Here is a 24548-nt window from a genome sequence, read left to right on the forward strand (position 1 = left end):
AAATGCATCTACGGAAGTAATACGTTGATATTTAGACTATCAATTTTATTGCTCATGATGAAAATAATCTTTTAAAGCCTTAATCGGCTTCTTAATCCCGATAATGAAAGTAATGAAGTTATTTAACTCCGCAATGATGAACAGAGTGAATACAAAGTGGTTTATTTTCAAACATGTACTTCTGATCTATCAACGTGAATTATGAGCAATAAATCAAAATATAACGGTAAGTGATTTCAAATTCCACGCGAAACTACTTTAAGCAGAACAAAATAATGAAACCAAGACAGCTAGATTAGTTCTTCATATAAAATGTGTTAATATGATTTATAACCTGAACTGACATTTCGGTGTTACAATACAATGGAACAATCAAAAGGACCCTGGCTCTTTCATGGAGAGAAGTTGTTTACTATAAACAAGTTTACTACAAGTCAATTCATTAGTGTTTCAGTTTGATCTTTATTGATTTCACATAATAATAACAACTCAAACGACCGTTAGTAAATTCTCAGGTTCAGCTAGACGAAAAGTGTTTTAAAGTTGTTTTTGGATGTAACTTAATTGTCACCAATACAACCTTTCAAATTGTCATTTAGGGGACGGAAGGAAGACTTAGCTCATGCAGGCATGTAAAGAAGAGGACAATAAAACATAATGTAATTACATATCGACTAATTATCTTACTCACCTGTTTGCGGAGATAAAGCACTCTATGTAATAACAACCAATGAACTGATAGAATCTCATACAAGGAGAAATTCCTAAGTTCAATATATCACATTGTATAACATACTTCTGTATTGAAATTTACAAATTGATTTTCTTACTTGGAAATTGAATCCTTATAAATAATTAAAAACAAAACAGATAAGAAGTAAAAGTATAGTTTAGCTACTTGATTATCCATAACTTAATATCTAACTCTATTGTACGCTGAGATAAAGCTCTCTATATAATACGAACTTATTAATTGATATAATCTCATACAAGTAGAGATAGATAACATCGTGTAACTTCCTTCTGTATTGAAATTTGCGAAACAAAAATGTACACAATGGACTTTATTACTTGCAAATTGAATATTTATAAATTGTTAAAACGAACAGATAAGAAAGTGAAAGTGATGTTAGCTACTGGCTTCACCATAAAGAAAATTGAAGATAACATGGTTTTACTTCAATGCCTCCAACTTTATTCAGTTCAATCATGATAAACACAAGGTATAAGAAGCAAATAACGTGTTTGCCTTGGAATAATTCTTAAATTAGCTGGTGTTATTATATACGGAGTTATTCGTGATAAAAAATGTATACTCTAAACAAATTTTTGATAATGTAACTGTGACCTATGGCTTCCTTAAGGAGAGGTTTATATTTTAACGCATCACTAAAACGGACTTTAATGGTAAGTTACGTCCGGCACCACTCTTGTTTAAATTAACATAATCCAAGCACATATAAAACAGTTCTTAGTACAAAATAACTGATAATGTGTACTTCAGACAACTTATTACGTAAATGTAGCTTATGGAATGAACTGAAATGTCATGAACATGATATAAAAATAAGACAAGAAATATAAAACCAAATAAGATCCTTGCTCTTTTACGTAGACAATTGGTCAGTCATTGTCGAAATACAAATACTTGGAGATTTGTTAATAAGTGACAACGAAATTTGTTGCTGATTGTAATGTATAATTTATAGGACTTAGAACTAACGTTGAAGTGTTTTTTCATTTACTACATTATAAGGAAGTTGTTACTTTCATTGTATTCTGGTTAAAGAAACAGGAAGAACTTGCGGTAAAATAACTATCCATTATAAAAAGAAGCAATATTGAAAGTTAAACATGAATAGTGAGACTCGTGTCCCTAATTGTTGGTGAAGTTTTACCATTAAAGCAATTCCTTTACAGGTACGTACTGCGTGAACACTTGGATACATGAAAACGTTCGCTGATACGAAGTTGTTTCAAACGGATAGCAAGCAAGCCTTAACACATGGTATGTATGATTTGTGCATAACATTAAATGACACATTTTGCTGTCTATCAAGTCTGTAACATAAAGAGGAAAAACAATAGAAAAGTTTATAAATTCACACTGTTTAAATGTTGTAGGCACACGCAGTATCTCATGCAATAGCTCTTTCCGATCAAAAAAGTTAAACAATGGTTAACTTCAGTTATTTTGTCTTATAGGTATTCAGTTACGTAATGTGGATATATACCATCACTATCAATGCACTGTTGGTAATTTTAGTACCAGTAGGTAAGTGTACTGCAATTTATATGGAATTTTACAAATACTATACAATCAAGCTTACACAATAACCATAATTCAATATAAAAGGCGTACGAATGGCATACAGGTCACAGAAACAGTAAAGAGGAGTAAATATATCACTGAATTTAACCCTTCAATTAGATATCTTAGACTGGCAAAGGAAACACTCTGTCCTCCGTCTATGCCAGAGGGCAACAGAAAAAAATCCTTCCCAACATGCAATTGTACACATGATTTAAATCTATGTTACCACATTCGCCTGAATGAACTTAATCCCTAACTGTTATGTAAGTTTCAAATTCTAACTTGAAGTTACGTGTGATAGGTACCTGAAGTATGATTAAAGTTAAATAATGATACTGTTTCCATGTGTTCTTATTGGCAGTTGCAAACCACGACAAACTTTTTGTTCCACTTGGAGAATCAATCACATTAAGTTGCTCCCATGAAGATGCAGATATAATCGTGTGGACGTTTAACAATAAAGTTCTTTATGCAGATTCAATTAACCCAATAGATATCGGATTTGCAAATGTTAATTTCTATAGTAACAACAGCTACAATTCATACTTGTATATCGAGGAGATTCGAGGGAAGAATGCCGGAGAATACATATGTCTCATCAATGATGCAATACGAAGGGAAATATACGTAAATGTAATAGGTAAGCTATTCTGGTTAATGACGTTGTTCTGGTTCTAATGGGGCAATGAGTTAGAATTGTAAATTACACTTCCTTTTGTCGGATCAGCTTAAAATACAATGAATTAACTGAATATTCCGTACCATAATGATGTTCGACAAAGATCTAATGAATTTCGTTAATTATATGAACTATATTTATTTGTTTCATAACATAAAGTGTAGACATAGTCTTACTATTAATGTGCTTTCCGGGAAATAATCTGGTTGGTCGTGATTTTGTCACTTGCATATTTTCAATCTTTCCATCTGTCATATTCTATTCAACAGATGCAGATGACAACACGAGATGGGTTCTATTTGGCGAATCAATAACATTAAGTTGCTCCAATGAAAATGATAACGTACAACCAGCCGTGTGGAAGTTTAACGATCGAACCTTATATGCATCCAGCACCTATATTAATCCAGCAGAGCTTGGATTTGAAAATGTTAAGGGCTATAATAACAGCAACGGCGGTTCATTTTTGCACATCGAAGACATTCGTTGCAATAATGCAGGAATGTACACGTGTATCATCAAAAGTGCAATGCGGATTGTATTCCATATTAATGTAGCAGGTAAGCTTTCAATTGATTACTTAAGGCTTTTTCGCCCTAGTTGTAAATAAACAGTCCAACCAGAAGTGTGTAATTTACTTTATTTTGTACTGATTTGTACTTTCCGCGTTTTCACCTAACTTTTCATTGCTGTACGAGTCAGTTTTCATAATAGCAAACACACTGTCTACTGCGTTTTGTTTTGGAGAAGTATTGAGTAAGATTAAGACATTAAACTTGGTGATCAATAAATTAACATATCTGATTGGTCTTTCTTATATTTTAAACAACGTTTTAATTAAAGTACGTTTAAGTAATGATAGTTTATAACGTTAATAACGAAATATATGCACATTGTGATATTAGATATCTGTAGAAAATTATCACGTCATTGATGCCACTCTGATACCGTTGTGATGATCATTTCTATTACAGCTATTCCTCAGCTGACCATTCAAGCCAACCACGAAGTCATAGATGAGGTTCACTTCGTTGAAAATGGAGAGCAAATAGAACTAGAATGCATGGCCTTAAACTCAACGATTAACATCTCTCTATTCTGGACTATTGAGACTAACTCTTCACTGTATATCAAGCAACAAGAAACACGGGCTGTTCAGTCACAAGAAACTTTAATGGATCATCATACCGAGCTGCATTTTATCGCAAATGAGGACGCAAACATAACTTGTTCTCTAAAACACGATTTGCTTCAAAACTATACCAACAATTTAACCATATCAGTTATTATAACATCGAATATGAACAACTTTGATGTAGTCTCACCGACGAGGAACCGTAAGTCGAAATTTGAAGAGAAATTAATATCACCAATTCAAACTTACCATAATTTAAAAATGTACAAATCCTCATTTTAAATGTACAAACCCTTATTTAAAAAAGTATTCCTCGACGATACAAAATTATGTGATCTCACCTAAATAAGCATATATTTTCTTAAAATTTGGTAACATTTAATTTAATGCAATTCCTTCAAAGGTTGGTCTCTATCATTTTATAAACGACCGTGATCTGAAATACTAAATCTTCTTGCAGGAATAGTATAAGACATATATAGTTTTGTGAATTAGCCACTTTGTATATCACTGCCCTATACTTGATGTAATTAAATGTTACCATAAATTTCTCTTTTCGTAGTTTTCTCCGATATGAACTATATTCTCGTACTTTCTGGAGTGGCTGTAATTGCACTGGTCTGCATTATAACAATCATTCTATGCGTGGTACGGTGCAAGAAGAAGAAGAAGAAATCAGGTAGAAGTATTAACCAAATGCTTAATTTTGTAGAAATTAAAGTATATTGATTCGTTAAAATATGCTAAATGTAATCCGGAATGAAGTCAACTGTATGTTTTGGAATGCCAGTTTGAAGAAAACGTATAGCAAAAATAGCTATATAAATGGCCTCTATCAAATACTGTTATTGCTACGCATGATCGCCAACTCTTTTATCAGAAACAACATACTACGATTTGGAAAACTGACTGTATTTCTTTCAAAGATTGGTTTCGGGTTATATTCAAATATCCTAAATAAATCTCAAATTTTTATTAATCATATCTCTCAAACTAGAAAATTCTTCTCTACCAATCAATTATTACCTGTTTTCGTGTTTCTACGAAGCGAATCTTACGTCCAATATGCAAAAGGAGATAAGGAAACTTTTCAAGAAGCTTCATGGAATATGTTTGAACAAAGTGATTCAATCGTCGTAACTCTAAAGGACATAGTCATGTTTTCGTGAATGCAATTGAAGACGAGGTAATGTTATTATTTCATGTCGTATCAATAAATAGAGACAATAAAAAACAAAGAGAAAAGGATTGATTGTTGCTTATTCCAACTTTACACAAAGTATAAATGTAAAAATATTAAATGTTATATTCTGTAGATACACATCTCGAATTGAAATTGCGATTGCAAATAGTCGGAATAGTATTTTAATTTTACTAGAAATATAAATGATTACAATATTTTATTTTCTCATCAAGTTATCGATTATGCAAATTGAGAGCGTCATTTGTGTTTCGACATCCCTTTACCATTCTTTCTTACACAGACAAACGTCACTAACATAGTTATGAGGAATACTCTCATGAAATTTTTAGACGAACACATAACACTGGTTAGTGGTTAATCCTTTACGCTGTCAAAAGTATGTGACTAAAAATTTTATCGCCGACATAGCTGGTAATTGGAATCCATGTGATACTGCTTTACTACTCTTTTGGAAAAGACCAATAGTGTCAAGACAGCAATGTGAGTTGGTTCACTTTTTGGGTTCTGAATGCGTTTTTATTCCCATGGTTAGTAACTCACATGTAACAAAACATAGAAAGAAAGTCTGAATCAAGTATTTTACTATTCTATGTCTTAAATTATTTCATTAATCATGTTTTTTATACTTTCAGTGTCATCAGCTTGAGTCGTCCTGAAGCGATGACAGATGATTGTGTTTAAAAATTGCAAACGAAGATGTGCGGTGAGATGATTTTTGTCATTTGTAATTAATTTAAAGGTCTAAAAGTGTATAACATCATATCCACAAATACTACCTAAAACTCAAAATACGCCGAATTAAAACATAGAATATATCCACATAAACTAATTAAACTATTATTAAAGAAAACAGTGACAAATTCCAGATATAACAGCAACATGAGCCAATATTTGCGAAATTATCAAATGTTAAAAGGAATTTTGTTTCAATTGCCGATTACGGAAAGGAACTGTAATTATAAAGTATTGTACATACTGGCAATCAAATACATAGGGCCTATTTCAGATTAGATTCTCTCTAAGTTCTTTGTCTTTCATGGGAATATTTTAACAGCTTTGCAGTTTGTTACAGTGCCACCTGTAACACATGTTACAGTGTTACGAACACAAAGTAGTAATAACGGATGCAAGGTTGTGGGACATGGACAGTAGTTGATGTACTTTCTTTGAGTATCGCCTGACGTAAATCATAGGCCATGAATTCGAGACGGCCTATGATTTACGTCACATCAGTGTTTTTGGCAATGCATATTTTACAATTAATTTATCAAATCTTGTTTTTCGCTTTACTATGCTGCCATTGACTTTTCTTTTACTTCTTTCCTCCTAGGCATTTGATCCAGCTTGTCATTTGGTGAGTTTTACAGTTAGGATAGGAGCAAACAGATTTTAATTAAAAAAAAAAAAGAGATAGTGTCTCAAACTTGATTAACAGGAATGCCGCATCACGTATTTGTTATTCTCGTGGCGTCCTCAAATATCGTTCAAGAATTGTAACAAAATATATGCTTTGCTTAAAAAATACTCAGGATTATGTTTAAATTTATTGTTTTTGTGGATTATGTGAACCATGTTGTTAAACACAAAGAGTATTCATCATTTTAATTGTTGAATAACTTATATTGAATATAATTCTTGATAACGCATTAAAATAAATCATGTCTAAAGGTAAATATGCACCGCTCTATCTTGCTAAGTAAATTTCGATAGAATATATTGTGAGGTATTTGTAAATAATATAATTTGAAAACTCTGTAAATTGCTTGATGTGTATTGTACAAAGCCCTTATCATAAGTCTGTATTTTCTTTGCATTATTTGGAGAACTGTATCATTTGACTTGGCACTTGTACTTATTTTAGCATGCATTGAGTATCCCTGATTCAAAGGGAAACAGTAACATCGAAAACATGAATGATAATTGGTATTATCGTAATTGGTATAATCGTCATTTTGTCTTCATAGGAGAGTGTTATTTTTTCAGACTGAAATGAAGCAACAATGATGCAAAATTTTAATCTAATACTCGTCCCAGTATGATAAGATGAATGGTATGGTTTTTCCTGTACAGAAAGTAGCAGCTACCGAAGTCGTGCGAGAATTTCAAGAAACCTTGGAGAAGTCGAAAATGTACGAACATTTATGTCTTCAATATGAAATCGGATAATGATTAGTGTTTCCGATTTTTGATTCCTTGCTACACATGCAGCCAGTGTATTATTAATCATTTTTAATCATAATTTTCGGGAATATTTACCATGTGAATAGCTAATTACAAGAATGAAATTAAAATTGCATTCTTATGTAATAATGACCATATTTTATATCGTGCGACCATATGCATGGTAGTAACATATTGATTTGTTTTCGCTTGTTCGCTTTTTTGTTAACGGAACCTTTAAGAATAGTGACTCTGCGGGTAAAATTTAATAAAGTATGTTAATAAATAGAGAACGGAGTGGCAAGCAGGGAGGGTATTTATATTACTAGGCTGTTGTGAATGAGGTCTGATGCAGCTGGCTCAAGAACAGTTGTCTCATCACAAATACTCAAATATAAGTTAGCGACATTGTGATGAGGGAGGAATGGAAAATTATATAAAGGAATCTTTTGCTCTCTACTTATTGAAGTGTATGCAATTAGTGTTTGCTCTCTAAGAATAATGTCTTGACCACACATATTTTACACATGTAAGTAAACATCACCGTGATAAGATAGTTATCAGTTGACAATTGAAATTTTGTCATTTGCATTAAATGTGGCGTTCAATATGCATATTTCGCTGCATAGAAAGAAATAATTATTGTAAAGGTCATAAAAGAGAGACTGTTATTGAGAAGATTATTATACCTAAAGTATTTAGATAAAAAATTCAGTCATATTTCCAATTGTGTTCACTCCTTGTTTCATTCGGACGCTCGGCAAAAATAAAGTAGCGATCTCCTCTGGGTATTTCCTGTATTATTTACTTGAAGATTAATTTGTCCTCACGGCTGCAACTCTCCTTTGGTATAATATATCAGCATTTGAGACACTCTTCCCCTAATATATCTGCTAAACACTTCATAAAACACATCAATTCAGTTATTTACTTTGGTTCTCATGCGCTGAGTTTAGCCGAAAACGGTTGTGTATAAAATTATTTTCATTTCCTTTGTATCTTCATTCTAGAAAAGTGGAGAAGCTGCCAATGAAACAACCTTCGAAAACTGGGTGGTAAACTAGCATTCAAACAGTTAACAAACAATAATGCAATTGGTTAGAAAGTAAAATATTTGTTACCTACATATAGTTGCAGTCAAATATTTAATACGTCGCCAGTTATCTTTCTACCTTATCTATCGAGAAGTACCTTATGGTAATAACTATAATTGATAAAAACAGAATAATGAACTATTCTTAACATGCTTCCATGCAATTGATTGAACAATTTATTATCGGTACGTTTGGTTTGAAGTAATTACTCCAAATATCTATTTTCACATTTGTAGATACGGTATAGTATGATACAGTATCTCACAATGTCTCGAATTTCTTTAGCTCAAGGCAGGACAATTCAATCTCATTCGTGCAATAAATACTTTATTTAATATCATATTTTTTGCGTAGTCGAGTGATCCAATAATTTTGTAAACAAACGTAGTGGGTAATTTGTTGTTTAAAAATCATATAATTTATATTTTCCAAGATTTTGCTACAAAGATACCCAAATGAAGGAAACCTGCAGCTAACTAGAGTTGTTCGGTTACTGACCTAACATCTCATTTGTTAGTTCCTCACGATAGTTGATGTCGTACACGCAACATTCTTTTGGTATCAGTGGTTCTTCTCTTTGCAAAGAGCGATGGAAGACGCATACAGAAGAAACGCTGAAACTATTCGAACAGATAATCAACATATGAATGTTTAAAGGCAATGTATCGTGTCGGGTAGTTTCATCTAGCAGGATTAACAAATTTAAACATGTTTTTCATAGAGAAGCCAATAGGATAATTTATTCTACACAACTTGAACGTCGACACAGTACTTAGTAATAAGTCCGTCCAGAAATATGGACAAAAAGACAGCTGTCGTTTGGGACAAACGTTTTTTATAGCATAGCCTGTAGAAAAAATGTGTTGGTTCTTACCTTTTGTCAAATGTTATGTAGTACACAGTTTTAAACGAATTATTTTAAACAGAACGTTTTATACAATATCTATTCTTCATCTTTTTTGTAACATTAATTTGTAATCGATTGAATTTGTACTTCCATCACATTGTCAATATGTTCGATATCTATTGTGAAATTTATTTGGTGTAGAAGTGTCATCCTGTAGCATTACATTGATAAAAAATATTAACTCAAGAAAGGTCAGAAATATTATACGCTGTTTTATTGCTTTCTTAAGTATCTGCTTGGTTTAACAAAGCCGTATTTTAGTACAGTTAAATATTAACTTATCTAATTAGCAATCAATATTTGATTGATACCTAAAACAAGACGATGCCCATAAGTCGTTTTCTCTAAAGATCACCAGAGGGGGATGGGAAAACCAGTTGTGTCTTTGTTTTGTTTTTGCACCGATTCATAAAAAAAAAATTCTTGAGAGAGTGAAGAAAGGAAGGCAAGCAACGAATGTCCACAATGGTAGTATTTTCCATAACAAACAAACACAAAGCTAGTGCCATATCATCCTGGATTCATATTGACTCATTACTGTGTTATATGCAATTTTCATACACACGGATTGTTAAGTCTAAATATATGTATAACGGATTAAATATGGTAGTGACATATCAAGTGTTTTAACCCTACCTCTCTACCCAATGGAGCTATGGATGGATGTGCCCCCCCCCCCCCAACTCTATTGCGGTTCTGTGAAAGTGTCATTTCACCGTTGTTTCCAAAGACTAATTTATCGACTGAAAGATTTCAGGAAAATGTGCAACTTGTTTTGATTTCGTTAGCTTGAACATCTGGAAGTCATATCGGATACCCTGAACAAATGCGAGGAAATTATTACCTTGCTTTATGAATCCCCTACAAAATTATTACGCATAACAGCAAACGCAAATGAGAACAAAATATGAACCAATCAAACGTCTCGTTACTGTTTCCTTGACCATTCGCTTTGAATAATTAGCTGGTTCCAACGTTATATAACATATTATAAAATAAATTTTGTAGATGCTATTTTGGCACGATCCCTCTAATTGATGGCTGTTAATGATTGTCTTTTTATAGCCTATGTCATTATTCACAGTGTGCTTTACTTCCTTATTGCTTCAAGTGTTACTTTAGTTAAACGCTTCTCTTTTATGTACGTAAACAGTTAGTTCTGTGTTTGTCCTAGAGCCTTGCGTACCTATGTTCGTCATTTAATAAATTGTTATCCTTTTGTCTAATTTATACTCATAGTAATTATTGAACTTATACATGTACTTCCAATGTGTCCACTGTTTCTGTTTGTATTTCAGGCATACGAATTTTTGCATGATTTGTTCAGTGCCTATAATTTTCATTATTTTTCTGAATTAGGATAGACGCTTACTGATTTCTTTCGAAATAGCGTTCATTATCAATACACGCAAACACATTACCTCTTTTCAATTTGCATGAAATCCGCTGAAACAGAGGGATATGATCTATTCTTTAAATATACCAAAACTTTTCTTTCATTCAATCAATCGATCGATCAATCAATCAATCAATCAATCATAAACATTTATATAGCCCCAATATCAACAAAAGTTGTACAAAGGCGCTATGACACAGTTACATGTCGTTAACTATTGTACGCTTGTTCAAACAGGTAATGTTTTAGCAGTTTTCTTAAAAATATCAACAGTCTGAACGTTTTTGATACGGTTTGGAAGATTGTTCCACTCTTTGGGACCGAACAACAAAAAGAATGATCAGTAAAGGTCACACATAATGTAGGCCTGGGTAAATCAGTGACGACAGCAGTGTGGAATGATCCTGGTGGCACCATAATAGCACTTTGTACTTTTGCCTTCATTCACGAGTTTTTTTTTAACGCCCGTCTGACTGAAACTCGGAAAGTGGATGGCGTACGTCGTTTTGCAAAGAGAAACTTCTGCAAATACTTTAGGGCGGTGTTGACTAATTTTGAGGTCTCTGATTAAGTTATCAGATTATGTATTAGCGCGCAATGCGTCTCTAAATATATATTACTTTCTAACTCTATGACTGCTACCTTTCCAAACAATGCAATTGAAAAGATATATGGCCTATAAAAGAAGGATGGAAATAAAAAGATACTCCTTTTCATTTTGCTTTTGTTCCTGTAATTCCTTACGGTTATCTGTGGTTTTACTACCGAATCTTCACAACAAGTAGAGCGTTCGCACTTCCGGTTTGCTACAAATATTACTCTCGATTCTTATCTTTTCCCTTCCCCTTATGTATGTAACTAACCACACAAACACTACATTTAATGATTTCAGTGACATTTTTCAACGATGTACAGTAAGTTAACCTAAGCAGCTCCGAAGTCCAGTCGTCATAGGGTAAACAGGTACAGCGACAAATATTTTAGGTGCACTGACATAGATCTTCAGTACGAAGACGTATTTTTTAGGTACAACGATATATTTCTTGGGGTTTTTTTTGCGTTCCATGCAAAACAATTATTGCACTTTTGACAGTTAACTGGGAATTGCTTGTAGATATAAACTCCCATGCTCAAGTGTTACAAAAGCAATAAGTGAAGAATTATATCCGTGGATGTAAATAATTCCGAAAAAATGTAAGAAATAAATCCAAGATAGTTTTTGTAAAATGCATTTCAAATGAATTAAATGTGTATAAAATATACGGAGGTATAAATGGCAGTCTACTAAAAATGAAATTAACGTTGGATTACTGTGACGTTGGCCGTGAAAGTGATGAATTCATTCATGCCATTGGATCAAATACAAAATTGGCTTACAGAAAAAGCTATAATACATATACTGCATCAACGCACACATGGCACGTTCATTCGAAACACATATTGACAATGAACAAAGATAGGTAAACAAGGAAAGGAAAGATTCTGTAATCTGGGTGGCTTAAATTAGATTTCTTTGGTCAAAGACGGTAACGCTTGAAAGAATTACTGGATACAACTACTAAACCATTAGCCTTGCAATACTGACACACTAGAGGTGAATTAATCTGGATATAGATAATCGATTGGGCAAGTGGGTGGTGGTGGGTTGTGAGATAGAGGTTTTTTCATTCGAGGCGGATCTATTTCACAAGCGCAGTATGACATATGAACAAGACTCAATAGATAATTAGAATACACGGAATGTAACCACTCCGTCCATTTATTACTTGTCCAGAGGCGGAGAACGATATTATTATCCTTATGTCATTTCTTATATCGTTACAAGATATTTGGTTGCTTAATATAACAAAATTTGTGGCATCATTTATTTAGATAATTTTAACTGTCATGCGCTACCATTATATTCCAAAGCCATGGGAAGAGAATAAGGAAGGTGTTTGAACGCCGAAGTAATTTTTCAGTTAAGTAATGAGATAATCAACCCTATGATACTTAATGATGGCTGGAGATTTGTTAATAAATGAACCGATCATTTGTTGTACATTGTAAAGTAAATTGTCAAATAATAAGAACTAACGTTGAAGTGGTTTTATGTTCTATCGTATAAGGAAGCTGTTATTATCTTTGTATTCTGGTAACAGAAACAGGAAGTACTTACGGTAAAATAACTATCCATTATAAAAAGATAAGCACCATTAAAGGTTAAACATGAATAGCGCGACTCATGCCACAAATTGTAGGTGAACTGTTATCTTTGAAAAATTTCCTTTACAGTTACGTACTGCATGCACCCGAGGAGACATGAAAAAGTTCGCTAAACGGAGTTGCTTCTAACGAATAGAAAGTCAGCCTAAACACACGGTATGTATGATTTGTGCATAACATTAAATTAAATAACTTGCCGTCTGTCAGGTCTTTAAATAAAGGAGAAAAGAAGGCAACATGTAAAATATGAAACGAAGTGAAACGATAAAGCACCCTCATGATAGAAATCTTATTATATTTATATGCTTAATCATATTAATTGTATGTCAGTGCGAAAATGCGTTGTTTTTATGCTACAATGTGGGTCTAGCTTGGATAGTTTTACAATGAAATGTTGTAGTAATGTTGCAAAATGCGTACGGAGAACAAGGAAATAGAGGCCGATGTAAGGCCAGTATAATGATGTTAAATACTGAACAAGTTTTATAAGTTTGTTAACTCAATATGTAGAAATGTTGTAGGCAACACACAGTTTCTCATGCAGTTGAGCATTTTCCGAGCATTAAAGACGAAGTTAAAGCAATATCTATCTTCAGTTATTTTGTCTCCTAGGTATTCAGTTACGTAATGTGCATATATACCATCACTATCAATGCACTGTTGGTATTTTTACTACCAGTAGGTAAGTGTACTACAATTTTTCTATTGAATTTTTCAAATACTTTCGAATTAGATTAAACTGAAACAATGACCATTATTCAATGTAAAATGCGTACGAATCGCATACAGGTCAGCGAAACAGTAAAGAGGATTAAATATATCACTGAATTAAACCCTCGAATAAGATACCTCACACTGACAAAGGAAATGCGCTGTGTTCTATGCCAGAGGCCAACAATAACAACATACTTCCAAACATGCAATTGAAACTATGATTTAACTCTATTTTATCACTTTCGCCTAAATGAATTTAATCCTCAGTTCTGTATAAGTTACATATTCTAACTTAAAGTAACGTGTAGTAAGTAGCTGAAGAATCATTGTAGTAAAATAATGAGACTTTCCGTGTGTTCTTATTCTATTGCAGTTGCAAACCACGACAACAAATGTGTTCCTCTTGGAGAATCAATAACATTAAGTTGCCCCCATGAAGATCAAGATGTAGAAAAAATCATGTGGACGTTTAACAACAAAGTCCTTTATGCAGATTCATTTGATCCAAAAGATTTAGGATTTGCAAATGTTAATGGCTATAGTAACAACAGCTACAATTCATACTTGTATATCAAGGAGATTCGGGAGCAGAATGCCGGAGAATACAAATGCCTCGTCAATGGTACAATACTACAGGAAATATACGTAAATGTAACAGGTAAGAATGATTTTTTCTGGTTATAATGGGGGTATGAGTAATTAAAATTGTGACTTACATGTCTTTCTGTCCGATCATATTGAAGTATAATTGATTTAGTAAATATTCATTACCATATTGATTTTCAACTAAGATCAAATGAAAGTACATGAACTATATTTTGTTGTTTCATTTTATATATTGTAGGAACTCTCTTACTATTAATGTGCTTTGTGGAATATAATCTAGATGGTCTTGTTTTTGTCACTTGCATAATTTTAATCTTTCCATGTGTCATATTCTATTTGACAGATGCAAATAACAACACGAGATGGGTTCTTTTTGGCGAATCAATTACATTAAGTTGCTCCAATGAAGATAATGACGGACAACTAGCCGTGTGGAAGTTTAACGATAAAATCCTATATGCAATTGCAATAAGTCCAACAGAACTTGGATTTGAAAATGTTAAAGGCTATAATAACAACAACGGTGGTTCTTTTTTGAATATCACAGATATTCGTTTCAATAATGCAGGGATGTACACGTGTATCGTCAAAGGTGCAACACAAACTGAAGTCCATATCAATGTAGCAAGTAAGCGTTCAGATTATTCCCCAATTCGTAAATAACTAACGTTCTTACCTAACTTTTCATTGCTGGACGAGTCAGTTTTCATAATAACGGAGAACAAAAGTTTTAATAGAGTACGGTTAAATAAAGATAGTTAATAGCTTAATATATGCAAACATGTAACACTACATATCTGTAGAACATCATTATGTTATTGAAGTCACTCTGATACCGTCGTAATGATCTTTTCTATCACAGCTATCCCTCAGCTGACTATTCAAGCCAACCACGAAGTCATAGATGAAGTTTACCTCGTTGAAAGTGAAGAGCAAGTAGAACTAGAATGTATGGCTTTAAACTCAACGTTGAACATATCCCTATTCTGGACAATTGAGACTAACACTTCAGTGTTTATCAAGCAACAAAAAACACGGGCTGTTCAAACACAAGAAACATTAGTAGATTACCACACCGAGCTACATTTTATTGCCGAAGAGGACACGAACATAACTTGTTCTATAAAGCACGATTTGCTTCACAACTATACTTGTAATGAAACCATATCAGTTGTTATTACACCAAACAGAACCAACCTGAATGTAGTCACACCGACGGGGTACAGTAAGTTGTGTTTTGAACAGAACTTAAGATCATCAATTAAAATTTATCATAATTTAAAGAAGTAAAACACCATAATTTAAAGTACACACCTAGTCGATACAAATTGCTATATATAAGTTTGCGTTCTCACCTAAATATGTACATATCTTTCTTTCATATTGGTAAACAAAGGAAATTATCTTCTTGCTATTCCTGAAAAGGTTGGTCTCTATCATTTTAAGCACGACTTTGAGCTGAAATACTTTTTTTTTAAATAAAAATCATACATTTCTCATCTGATAGTTTTCTCCGACATGAAATATGTTCTCGTATTTTCTGGAGGGGCTGTAGTTGCACTGATATGCGTTTCAACAATCGTTCTATGCGTGGCAAGATGCAAGAAGAAGAAAAAGAAGAAATCAGGTAGAAATATTAACCGAAATGCCTATTTTTGTAGAAATATAAAGTATCTTGTAAATAAGCTTAATTTAACACAGAATGAAACCAATCGTATGCTAGTTACAACTGGGATGCCATTGTTATTTTCTGTGGTATATCGATCTTAGCATTTCATAAATTTCCTGAAGGAATTGGCACGTAATGGATCACTCTACAATGGGACGTCAAATAATACCCAGTGGAGTCTAGTCAGGATAATATTCTATGGTCTAACTTATGCAGACAAAATTTATAATGATACATTGTATCAAAGTAGTCGCCGCAGATGGTTTACACTTAGCCATTGGCAGGGTTAAACTTATATTTTTCAGCTAATACCTTCTTGAAATTGTTTAATTATTGCAGAAAGTAGCACATCTCCTGGCTACAAAAGGTGAGTGTACTATTTGAAACTAGTGGTGATTCTACAGAGTATATTGTAGAATGCACAGCGTGCATTGTCATACTAATACAAGTGGTGTAAGATTCTACAGATTATATTGCAGAACACACATAATGCATTGGCATAATGCGTAAAGGGTGTTTTCTACACCTTGATATTATTTTACGAGTATCAGACTTTTAAAAAAAAACCGTACTATCAAGAGGTCACCCATTTTTCTATCATATCACATTGAAATAAATTACCATTGTTCTCGTTGGCCCATTTCTTAGATGATTATTTGGGCAAAAGCTATAACAATACCGCATGACCAGCACGGGTGGCCATGTTGAGCTAAGGGGACAATGGCTCAACCTGACTTCACTTTTCACAAAACTCTTTCCTTTAGTTCACTTTTACATACCATGATAACACCTTATTCTTCAGTCCTTTTTCATCCCGATGGTATTTCAGGGCCTCGTCATTTAACTCAGGTCTCCTTACTGACCTCGGTCGGCAGTGCTGTAGCCACATGACCTGATTTGGTAAAGCCTTCACATAAGACGACTCATATTATTGAGTAAAATATCAATTTAAGTTTTAAGAATTTCCACAGACTAAACTGTAAGAGGAACATAAGTCAATATTGTTTTAATTCTTGGTTGTCATATGTAACTCTGAAGTTCCTCTGGAGAAATTACTGTTAAAGTACAATATTTTAAGCAGTTAACGTCATTCACATTGTTCAAAATTTTCGTGTTATAGAAATTCACAGGAACTAGATGATTATGATGGAGGACGGCGGGAAACATTTATGATAGGTTGGTATCATAAACATTAGTTTATATTTGTCTTACGTGGTCTAATCATACGAGTTGCTTATGTTAAGAAGTTCAAAAGTTCAACAATTTGTGAACATGTTTACTAGAACAGGCATTTTGCGCAAGAGCATCACGACCTGTGAAATATTAGCATCATATAAATCTGTTAACTTCTGTATCGTTATAATACATATAAATTTCTTTTTGTTGCATGCAGTTATATTTGCACTGGGCTTTAGAAACTATGTTTTTTTTAAAGGTAGTATATTGTAATTTGGTAAGAACAAGGAAAATTAATTTCAAATTTGTCCGTATAATTTAGCTTTCTGATTAACGAAATTGTTGCATTGTTAGCAAAAAGGGGAAAGAATATTGTATATCTAGAAATAATAGACAACTCAAACAGCTGACCACTTTTATTAAATGCCTAGCCATGTGAACATTGTAATGTAGTTATAAAAAGTTAATAATTGTCAAGACGTGATTGGATACTCTTGTAACGAGGTTTACCCCGATCAACGTTAATAAGGAAATATGTCGTACCACATAACTTAACGGTTTTGTAAGCTAAGAATTAGTTAATTATTACCAACACTCATATATCTGCAGTAGAAGGAAGTTCTGTTTTTCTTCAGCAGAGAAAATTTCTGGACGTTGCGAAGGCGGAAGAATATCTCGTGATGAAGTGGAAGTAATTACTTGTCTGTCATCAGGAAAAGTATTTGAGTACTGGAAAGCGGTGTGTGATGGCCATTCGGAGAATGAGTATATCATTGCTAGGAAAATTACAGGTTATAATAGTAATCACGTTTATGTAGCAACTGATGACCATTTAATTCCAATCATTTTGTTTTTCCCTTTCTTTTTACCAAAACGAGAAACATTCAGTTATGATTATTTAATAAACCAAAAACATGTCGTGCTGAGTGCGTATTGAATTGTTTGATAACACTTATCACTAAGACATCGATAGTACTAAAAATATATCTCCTATATGAATTTAGTTTTATTAGATTTTGGGCTATTACTTTTCGCTAAATGTATATTTGGTTTACGTTTAAAAATTTGTACGTACTTTGCACTCCAGAAAATGCTCAGATGAAAGATGACTACAACTTCATATCTATAGCAAAGTCCCTCCAAGAATTGGATGAACACCCAAACATCGTCAATTTTCTGGGATGCGCAATAGAGAAAGGTAAAAATATTATATCCCACACAGGAGTCATTAGATGTTAATCAAAAGCAAAGCCGAATGAGACACATTTCTAGGAATATCTTGTATTTTACGAACAAAGAACAAAGTGCTTATATGCTGAAAACCAAACCAGTTATCGTAATGAAACGCGTATGTAAAATTCCGAATATTAAGTTTAAAAATCTTTATATTATAAGCTTTTCATGATAAACAATGATCATGAATTTCCACAAATTTGCGAAATGTACGCATATTCCTTCGACTCACAGCTCTACCTCTTTGACAAAAGTCGGACAATTGGGATGTTGTGATAATTAGGTTACAAAACATCCGTTACTATTTAGTATATATTTCTTGTTATGTGTTTGTTATTTGCGATAAAAACATTGTAAACTTAATTTTTACCGTTTTGAAAAACATAAATTTAGTAGGTGCAGACTTATCTAGGTTAGATGTTTGGTGAGAAAACATCTAATTAGTTCTATGAAGTATCTAATATTTCTATTTCCTTTCAGTTCCTCATTTTACATATCATGAGTATGTGGAAAATGTGACTCTGCGAGACATTTTGCTTCAAAATGGCAATCCACCGAATGACAGTCTGTACAGCAGCACTGACAAAAGAGATTCAGTTAAGCTTCCCCATTTAATAGGCTTTGGGAGAGACATTGCTGATGGTCTGGCATTCTTGCATACAAATAAGGTATATTATCGCTAATTAAAGGTTCCTTCAATTTATTGGATGTCAAATATTATAAGAGAAATCGTTTTAGTTACTCCATACAGTGTAGTATAATTAAGAAGCTAGAGATCCGATGTGTACCTTTTTCATATTGTTCAGTCATTCTCGAAGTTATCTCATTGAACGATTCTCTTTACATGTTAGTCTTACAAAAGTAAATACAAATACATTATTTTTATGACTGCAGGTTGTTACGTCGTTCAACGTTATGCTTTAGATTACCTGGTGTGGACATGATTACTTTCTACACTCTCTGTAATCACATACCAATAGTAAATATAACATGAAGTACAATCGTATGAGTATTTTTTTTTCGTTTACATATTTCCATTAATGAATATGATTTTCTTCTTTCTATGCCGCAGCTCTGTCATCCTGCGCTTATGACAAGAAAAATCTTGGTTGATAAACGCAGTTGCTGTAAACTGTTTGACATTTGGCCAACTGATATCTCGTCGGCTAGATTAGCGAAGCTAAAAAGTGACGTAAGTATCATATTAAGTAATTATCAACTCTCTTACAATTTAAAATATTTTTGTAACATTACTTGCAGTATTCATTGCTGTTCCTTGAAGTAAATGTGAAAGAGTTCTAACTTTCCAAACCCGATATAATGGTCACTGTTATGTCACTTAATGATCACGTATGGTCACCTATGGTCACGTATGGTAGCTTATGGTTACTTATGGTCACTTATCGTCACTAGTGGTCACTTAATGATATAAAATTGGCAGTGAATGATCAGATGATATTTATTTTCAGGAAAATCCACCAACTGCTTGGTTCCCGCCTGAATCTATCTTCATGGACCAGTACGATTCACTTTCTGACGTCTGGTCGTTCGGTGTCCTCCTCTGGGAAATGTTTTCAAATGGTAACTTAATATATTGATCTGACAATATCTGGAACGTTGAATAATGCATAATTTCATGATCAACCCGTATGCTATTATTAGATACCATGCATTGATTATGCACTGATTTTTGTGTGCATTTTATATAGCCTCTTGCGATTTTAATGACGTATTATATAACACTTTTAGGAGAAGTCCCGTACCAATATCAAGGAGTGAAAGAAGTAGAGGACCATATCAGACAACTAGATATTTTACCTCAACGTACTGACTGTCCTAATAAGATGTTAGTGAGATTAGTTTTCTTTTATTTTCATTGATTTTTCTTTACCTTTTACTTTAAAGTTCACTCGATTCATCTGATTATATTGATGATAATTCAAGAAATTTTCGGTGTAAACACATATATTTGTTACCAGATATAAATTTTATGATTTTAAACTTCGTGGGCTAATGCAATAGGTTATATAAAGTCTTATTGGATCAGTACGCTGACTTTAATGTTATCCGCACGTCTGAATCTGTGTGTAATGATTTCATAAGGTCTAATTTTTGCGACGTAAACAGAGCGTAACACAATTGGCTTGGTACGCGGTTCCATGAGTAGTCTTTCCGAATACAACATTTAATGCCATGTGGTAGTGAAACGTAGTTTAAACTGACGGATAACGTTAAGCCAAAAGAATCGAGTAAATCACACATGGTAGTTGTCAATATTTTGCGATATATCCAGACGCAGGCTCGGTTAAATTATGTTATAAAACATGAAATTAATTCAAAAAAGTAAAGTACAACGAAATCATGAACAATTATGAACCAATAATATCCAGTCCTTTCAGTGATGATTTCTTATTTAAGTTTCATTTCATACTATAATTCCCTTGAATTGACCATCAATATTTAAAATATTTCGCTTTTTATGTTTGATTTGATTTTGGTTTTTGGTAGATTTCGCATTATGACCTCAACGTGGAACAAAGTTCGTGAATCAAGACCGACAATGTCAAAAATAAAAGGTCAATTGAAAGATATTGAGAAGAACGCCCTTCAGGTACTCGTCATTTGGTACTTTAATGTGTAGTAAACTTATTTCCTGAAACAGACATATATATAAAATGTTGGTCAACTAGTAAGGTAAGTAAACAGCATACTAATCAGTTGAATGGGGAGCACAGTAACGTTCTATAGGGCAGACATAAAACATCTGCAGATATGTTTATAATTAATTAATATATGTACATTTTCTTGACAGTGTCGCTAGAATATATTAGCTTCAATCGGGCTTTATGTTACGATTGCCACATGGTATTCTTGTAAGTTAGTAAGGTCGTACAGAAAGTTGTTTTCATTCTTCAATAGTTACTCATGTCACAAAGATATTCTAAACCCTTCAGACAAGAGTGAAATAAACCGCCAATCATTCTGATACAATTCTCGAAAAATCCCTAATTACTAATAAGTAAATTGTAACGCAATCATTTTACCTAACAGTAATTGAGTACACTTAAGTACCATTCTTGTTACGTATCATGACGTAAATACCGATATTAATATTAATACATACGTTATCTTTAACGCTGCTCCACAGCCGTATATCCCAGAAATATATGCAAAACCCCTTATTATTTGATTTCATTTCATTTCAGGAATGTGTAAGCTATGTTCTATGTTATTTATTATTTCTTCCTATTCCTATAGACTGAACAGAAAAATACCATTGCCTCTAACAACTACTTTACATTGGAGTCCTTCGGCGCAGACTATGCACTTCCTATCAAACCGAATGCAATACAAGAAGAATAATCTACACGGACCAAAGGAATGTCTTATAAATATGGAGTCCATAACCACCTGTAAATGACGCATCCAAAGTTGCATTAGTTATGACATAATACCTTTAAGCTATCCGTTTTGAACAGGATTGACCACAACAGTAAAACTCAAGTTAAGTTTAGTTTAGTTTAGCACGTAAAAAGGTATCAGGAGGGACACTCAAGTCCTCATCAAGGACCCTTTAGGAGAGAGAAAAAAACTGAAGACACAAACACTCAAACCCAACTACAATGCTTAAAGTGCTTGTCCAAAGCATTCTTAAACCCATTCACACTACTGGCAAGTATAAATTTCTCAGGCAAACCGTTCCACTTACTCGCAACCCTATTTGAAAAAAAAAAAGTTATGCCGAATATTAATCCTACTTTGTGACTTACGTCTGGTACAACTACTATTAACAATCATGAAAAAATCAGTAAAGGATAAATTGTCAAAACCATACACAATCTTAAGAACCTGAATCAAGTCACCACGTAACCTCCTAAGCTCCAGTGTGGTGAGATTCAACAGCTGTAACCGCCTATAATAAGGAAAAATCTTTAAGGAACTAATCATCCTAGTAGCCCTCCTCTGGACCTTATCGAGTACTTACTTATCCTTAGCAAAACATGGGTTCCAAGCCTGCACAGCTGTTGAGAGCTGTTGTAGTTTCATATTCTACCTAATATTGTTTATATTCATTTAAGTTCGTAGCTCTATTATGTGTAGTAAGAAGGAATGTAGTGTGAGGATCAGTTAGGTACCCTTTGTTACAGCTCTGCTACACACTATTGTTAGTTTAATCAGGTTGTATTGTTAGTGTGTAACCTTTAAGTAATCTTGTTTTGTGTATATATGTACTCTACATTTTTCCTCAGTCTCTGTTATACTCTTACAGAGAGAACAAGTTGTGTGCAGCAAAAGGCTGTAATATACTCAGCTGTCCCATGCGTGTTCTCTAGCTAACTCTAACAACAGAATACCCAAGGTGACAAAGAATTGCTACATTAACACTCATCGACTGTGATTTTAATATGTTGTTATGGTTTAAACATATATTCTTATTCAATAATGGGATTTGATGGGTTCTGTCTATCGTGTCATTGCTTATCAAGAGTTCTATATTGGTTTCAAATTGCGTACCGGCGTAAGAGACACGTTATTGCATTGTTATTTCATAAACCTTTTTTTTCGTTTTCCAATTTAGTTTCATAAAGTATGTTTGCATCAGTATTGCTAATTTGTTCCGTTAGATATGTTAATAATAGTATTGGTTAAAATATTAAATATTAAGTTAGTCATTTAAGGTGTGGATGTTCTCACATTTGCTAATTTTTATATTCTTAACACTAGCCTATATCAACGGTAACGTAGTCAAATTAAATATTCATAAAATGCATCATTTGATTCGAAAGATCGATAATGTATCATTTACTGTATTTTATTATTTTTATTGGTAAGTTCCAGATGCCCTTTCCACTCTCCGTGAGTTTTAATCGAATTGGACTGGATAGTAGTACGACGTTAACGGTAATGATAATTAGCGTGCAATACTGACAATTAACATCTTACCACGTGCAGTATTATGAATCACATGATTTGCTATTGATTAATATCACATCAAACAACATAGTTGCATTTCAATTTGGTTTTTGTCGTCGAATTGAGACTGATCCAGTTCTTTTGCGAAACACCCGATTCCCAAGAATTCTGTGACTCTGATTATTACAAAGAGAGGATGTAAAACATGCTAAATTTACCCCAAATTGAAAATAAATTTAATATGCCCCACTTTGTTAGTATAGATTACTGTGACAGATCTAGTGGTTACTTCAAGACCATTTTTGTGGGATCAATTAACTGGGCGATTTCTCTGTTGCAAATACAACTAAGCTTATTAAAGGTGTGACCAGAAGTCACATTTGTGATTTTAAAAAGGCAAACTTTTTGACATAACCTTTAAACTTTGTACATGAAAAGTGTATTATTAAATCGACTGTGTGCATTCTATGTAGCTAGTATAGGTCAAGATGAATACCTCAAGTGAACTCATGTTGTAGGGGAAATAAGGTAATGACTCGGATCAAGATGTGTAAGTGAGTTTGTATGTGTGAGAGGGGTTTAAAGAAATTTGAGGTACAGGTGGAGGGCCCCCGGGAGTACGGGTATGAGCAACCGAGGTACCAGTACATACAATATTTCATTAAATGGAATCCATCTGACTTGGGTTTGGACGTTAGTCGGGCTCGGAAATATTTCATATTCGGATTGGCAAGACAAGTTCTTTGACTCGGTCTCTGATCTGCTGGATTCGACAGCAATCTTCCAGATAATTGGAAGCAATAAGTTTTTTTCCCGGTTTAATAACGTCATATTATATAAGCCGCAAATGTTGTGATTGTTCTCCTATGTTGGTTAAAACAAATACTCAGTTAGAATGTGTATATTATATCCATTGTTTAGGATAAATATATGTTTTATATGCTGTTTGTGTTGATACTATGTAAGCTACTAGTTATACAGTCATTGCTATGTGAATTCATAATCAGATAAATGTCATGTCAGGGAGTTACATTGGAATTGTAAAACTATATTTGTAAAATCTATGCAATGATTACATAGTAGTAGTAGTAGATGGAAAACATATGTACGAATAAAGAAAAGTGTTAAGTGCTACCTTGCAT

The 24548-nt window shown here is 33.3% G+C and overlaps 1 protein-coding gene across 5 annotated transcripts; it reads left to right on the top strand.

The window, feature by feature from the left end:
• The first annotated feature begins 1217 nt into the window (after positions 1-1217).
• On the top strand, positions 1218-23741 carry LOC139969854 (uncharacterized). 5 transcript variants are annotated; one of them, XM_071975227.1, is made up of 17 exons: positions 1218-1407; positions 1921-2008; positions 2206-2275; positions 2839-2954; positions 3263-3553; positions 3968-4330; positions 4691-4807; positions 16423-16450; positions 17204-17259; positions 17895-18050; positions 18347-18457; positions 18973-19160; positions 19565-19684; positions 19962-20073; positions 20242-20338; positions 21001-21103; positions 21751-23741. In XM_071975227.1, exons 2-17 carry the CDS (start codon positions 1948-1950, stop codon positions 21853-21855), a joined length of 2094 nt encoding a protein of 697 aa, XP_071831328.1. In that variant the 5' UTR covers positions 1218-1407; positions 1921-1947; the 3' UTR covers positions 21856-23741. The 5 variants fall into 5 exon arrangements, with proteins under 5 accessions (XP_071831328.1, XP_071831292.1, XP_071831300.1 ...); XM_071975191.1 differs by lacking the exon at positions 1218-1407 and having other exon boundaries at positions 1938-2008; positions 2676-2954; XM_071975199.1 differs by lacking the exon at positions 1218-1407 and having other exon boundaries at positions 1938-2008; positions 2676-2954; positions 17898-18050.
• Positions 23742-24548: the final 807 nt, after the last annotated feature.

Source organism: Apostichopus japonicus, chromosome 1 (genome assembly GCF_037975245.1).
Source record: "Apostichopus japonicus isolate 1M-3 chromosome 1, ASM3797524v1, whole genome shotgun sequence".
In the NCBI taxonomy this organism is placed as follows: Eukaryota; Metazoa; Echinodermata; class Holothuroidea; order Aspidochirotida; family Stichopodidae; genus Apostichopus; species Apostichopus japonicus.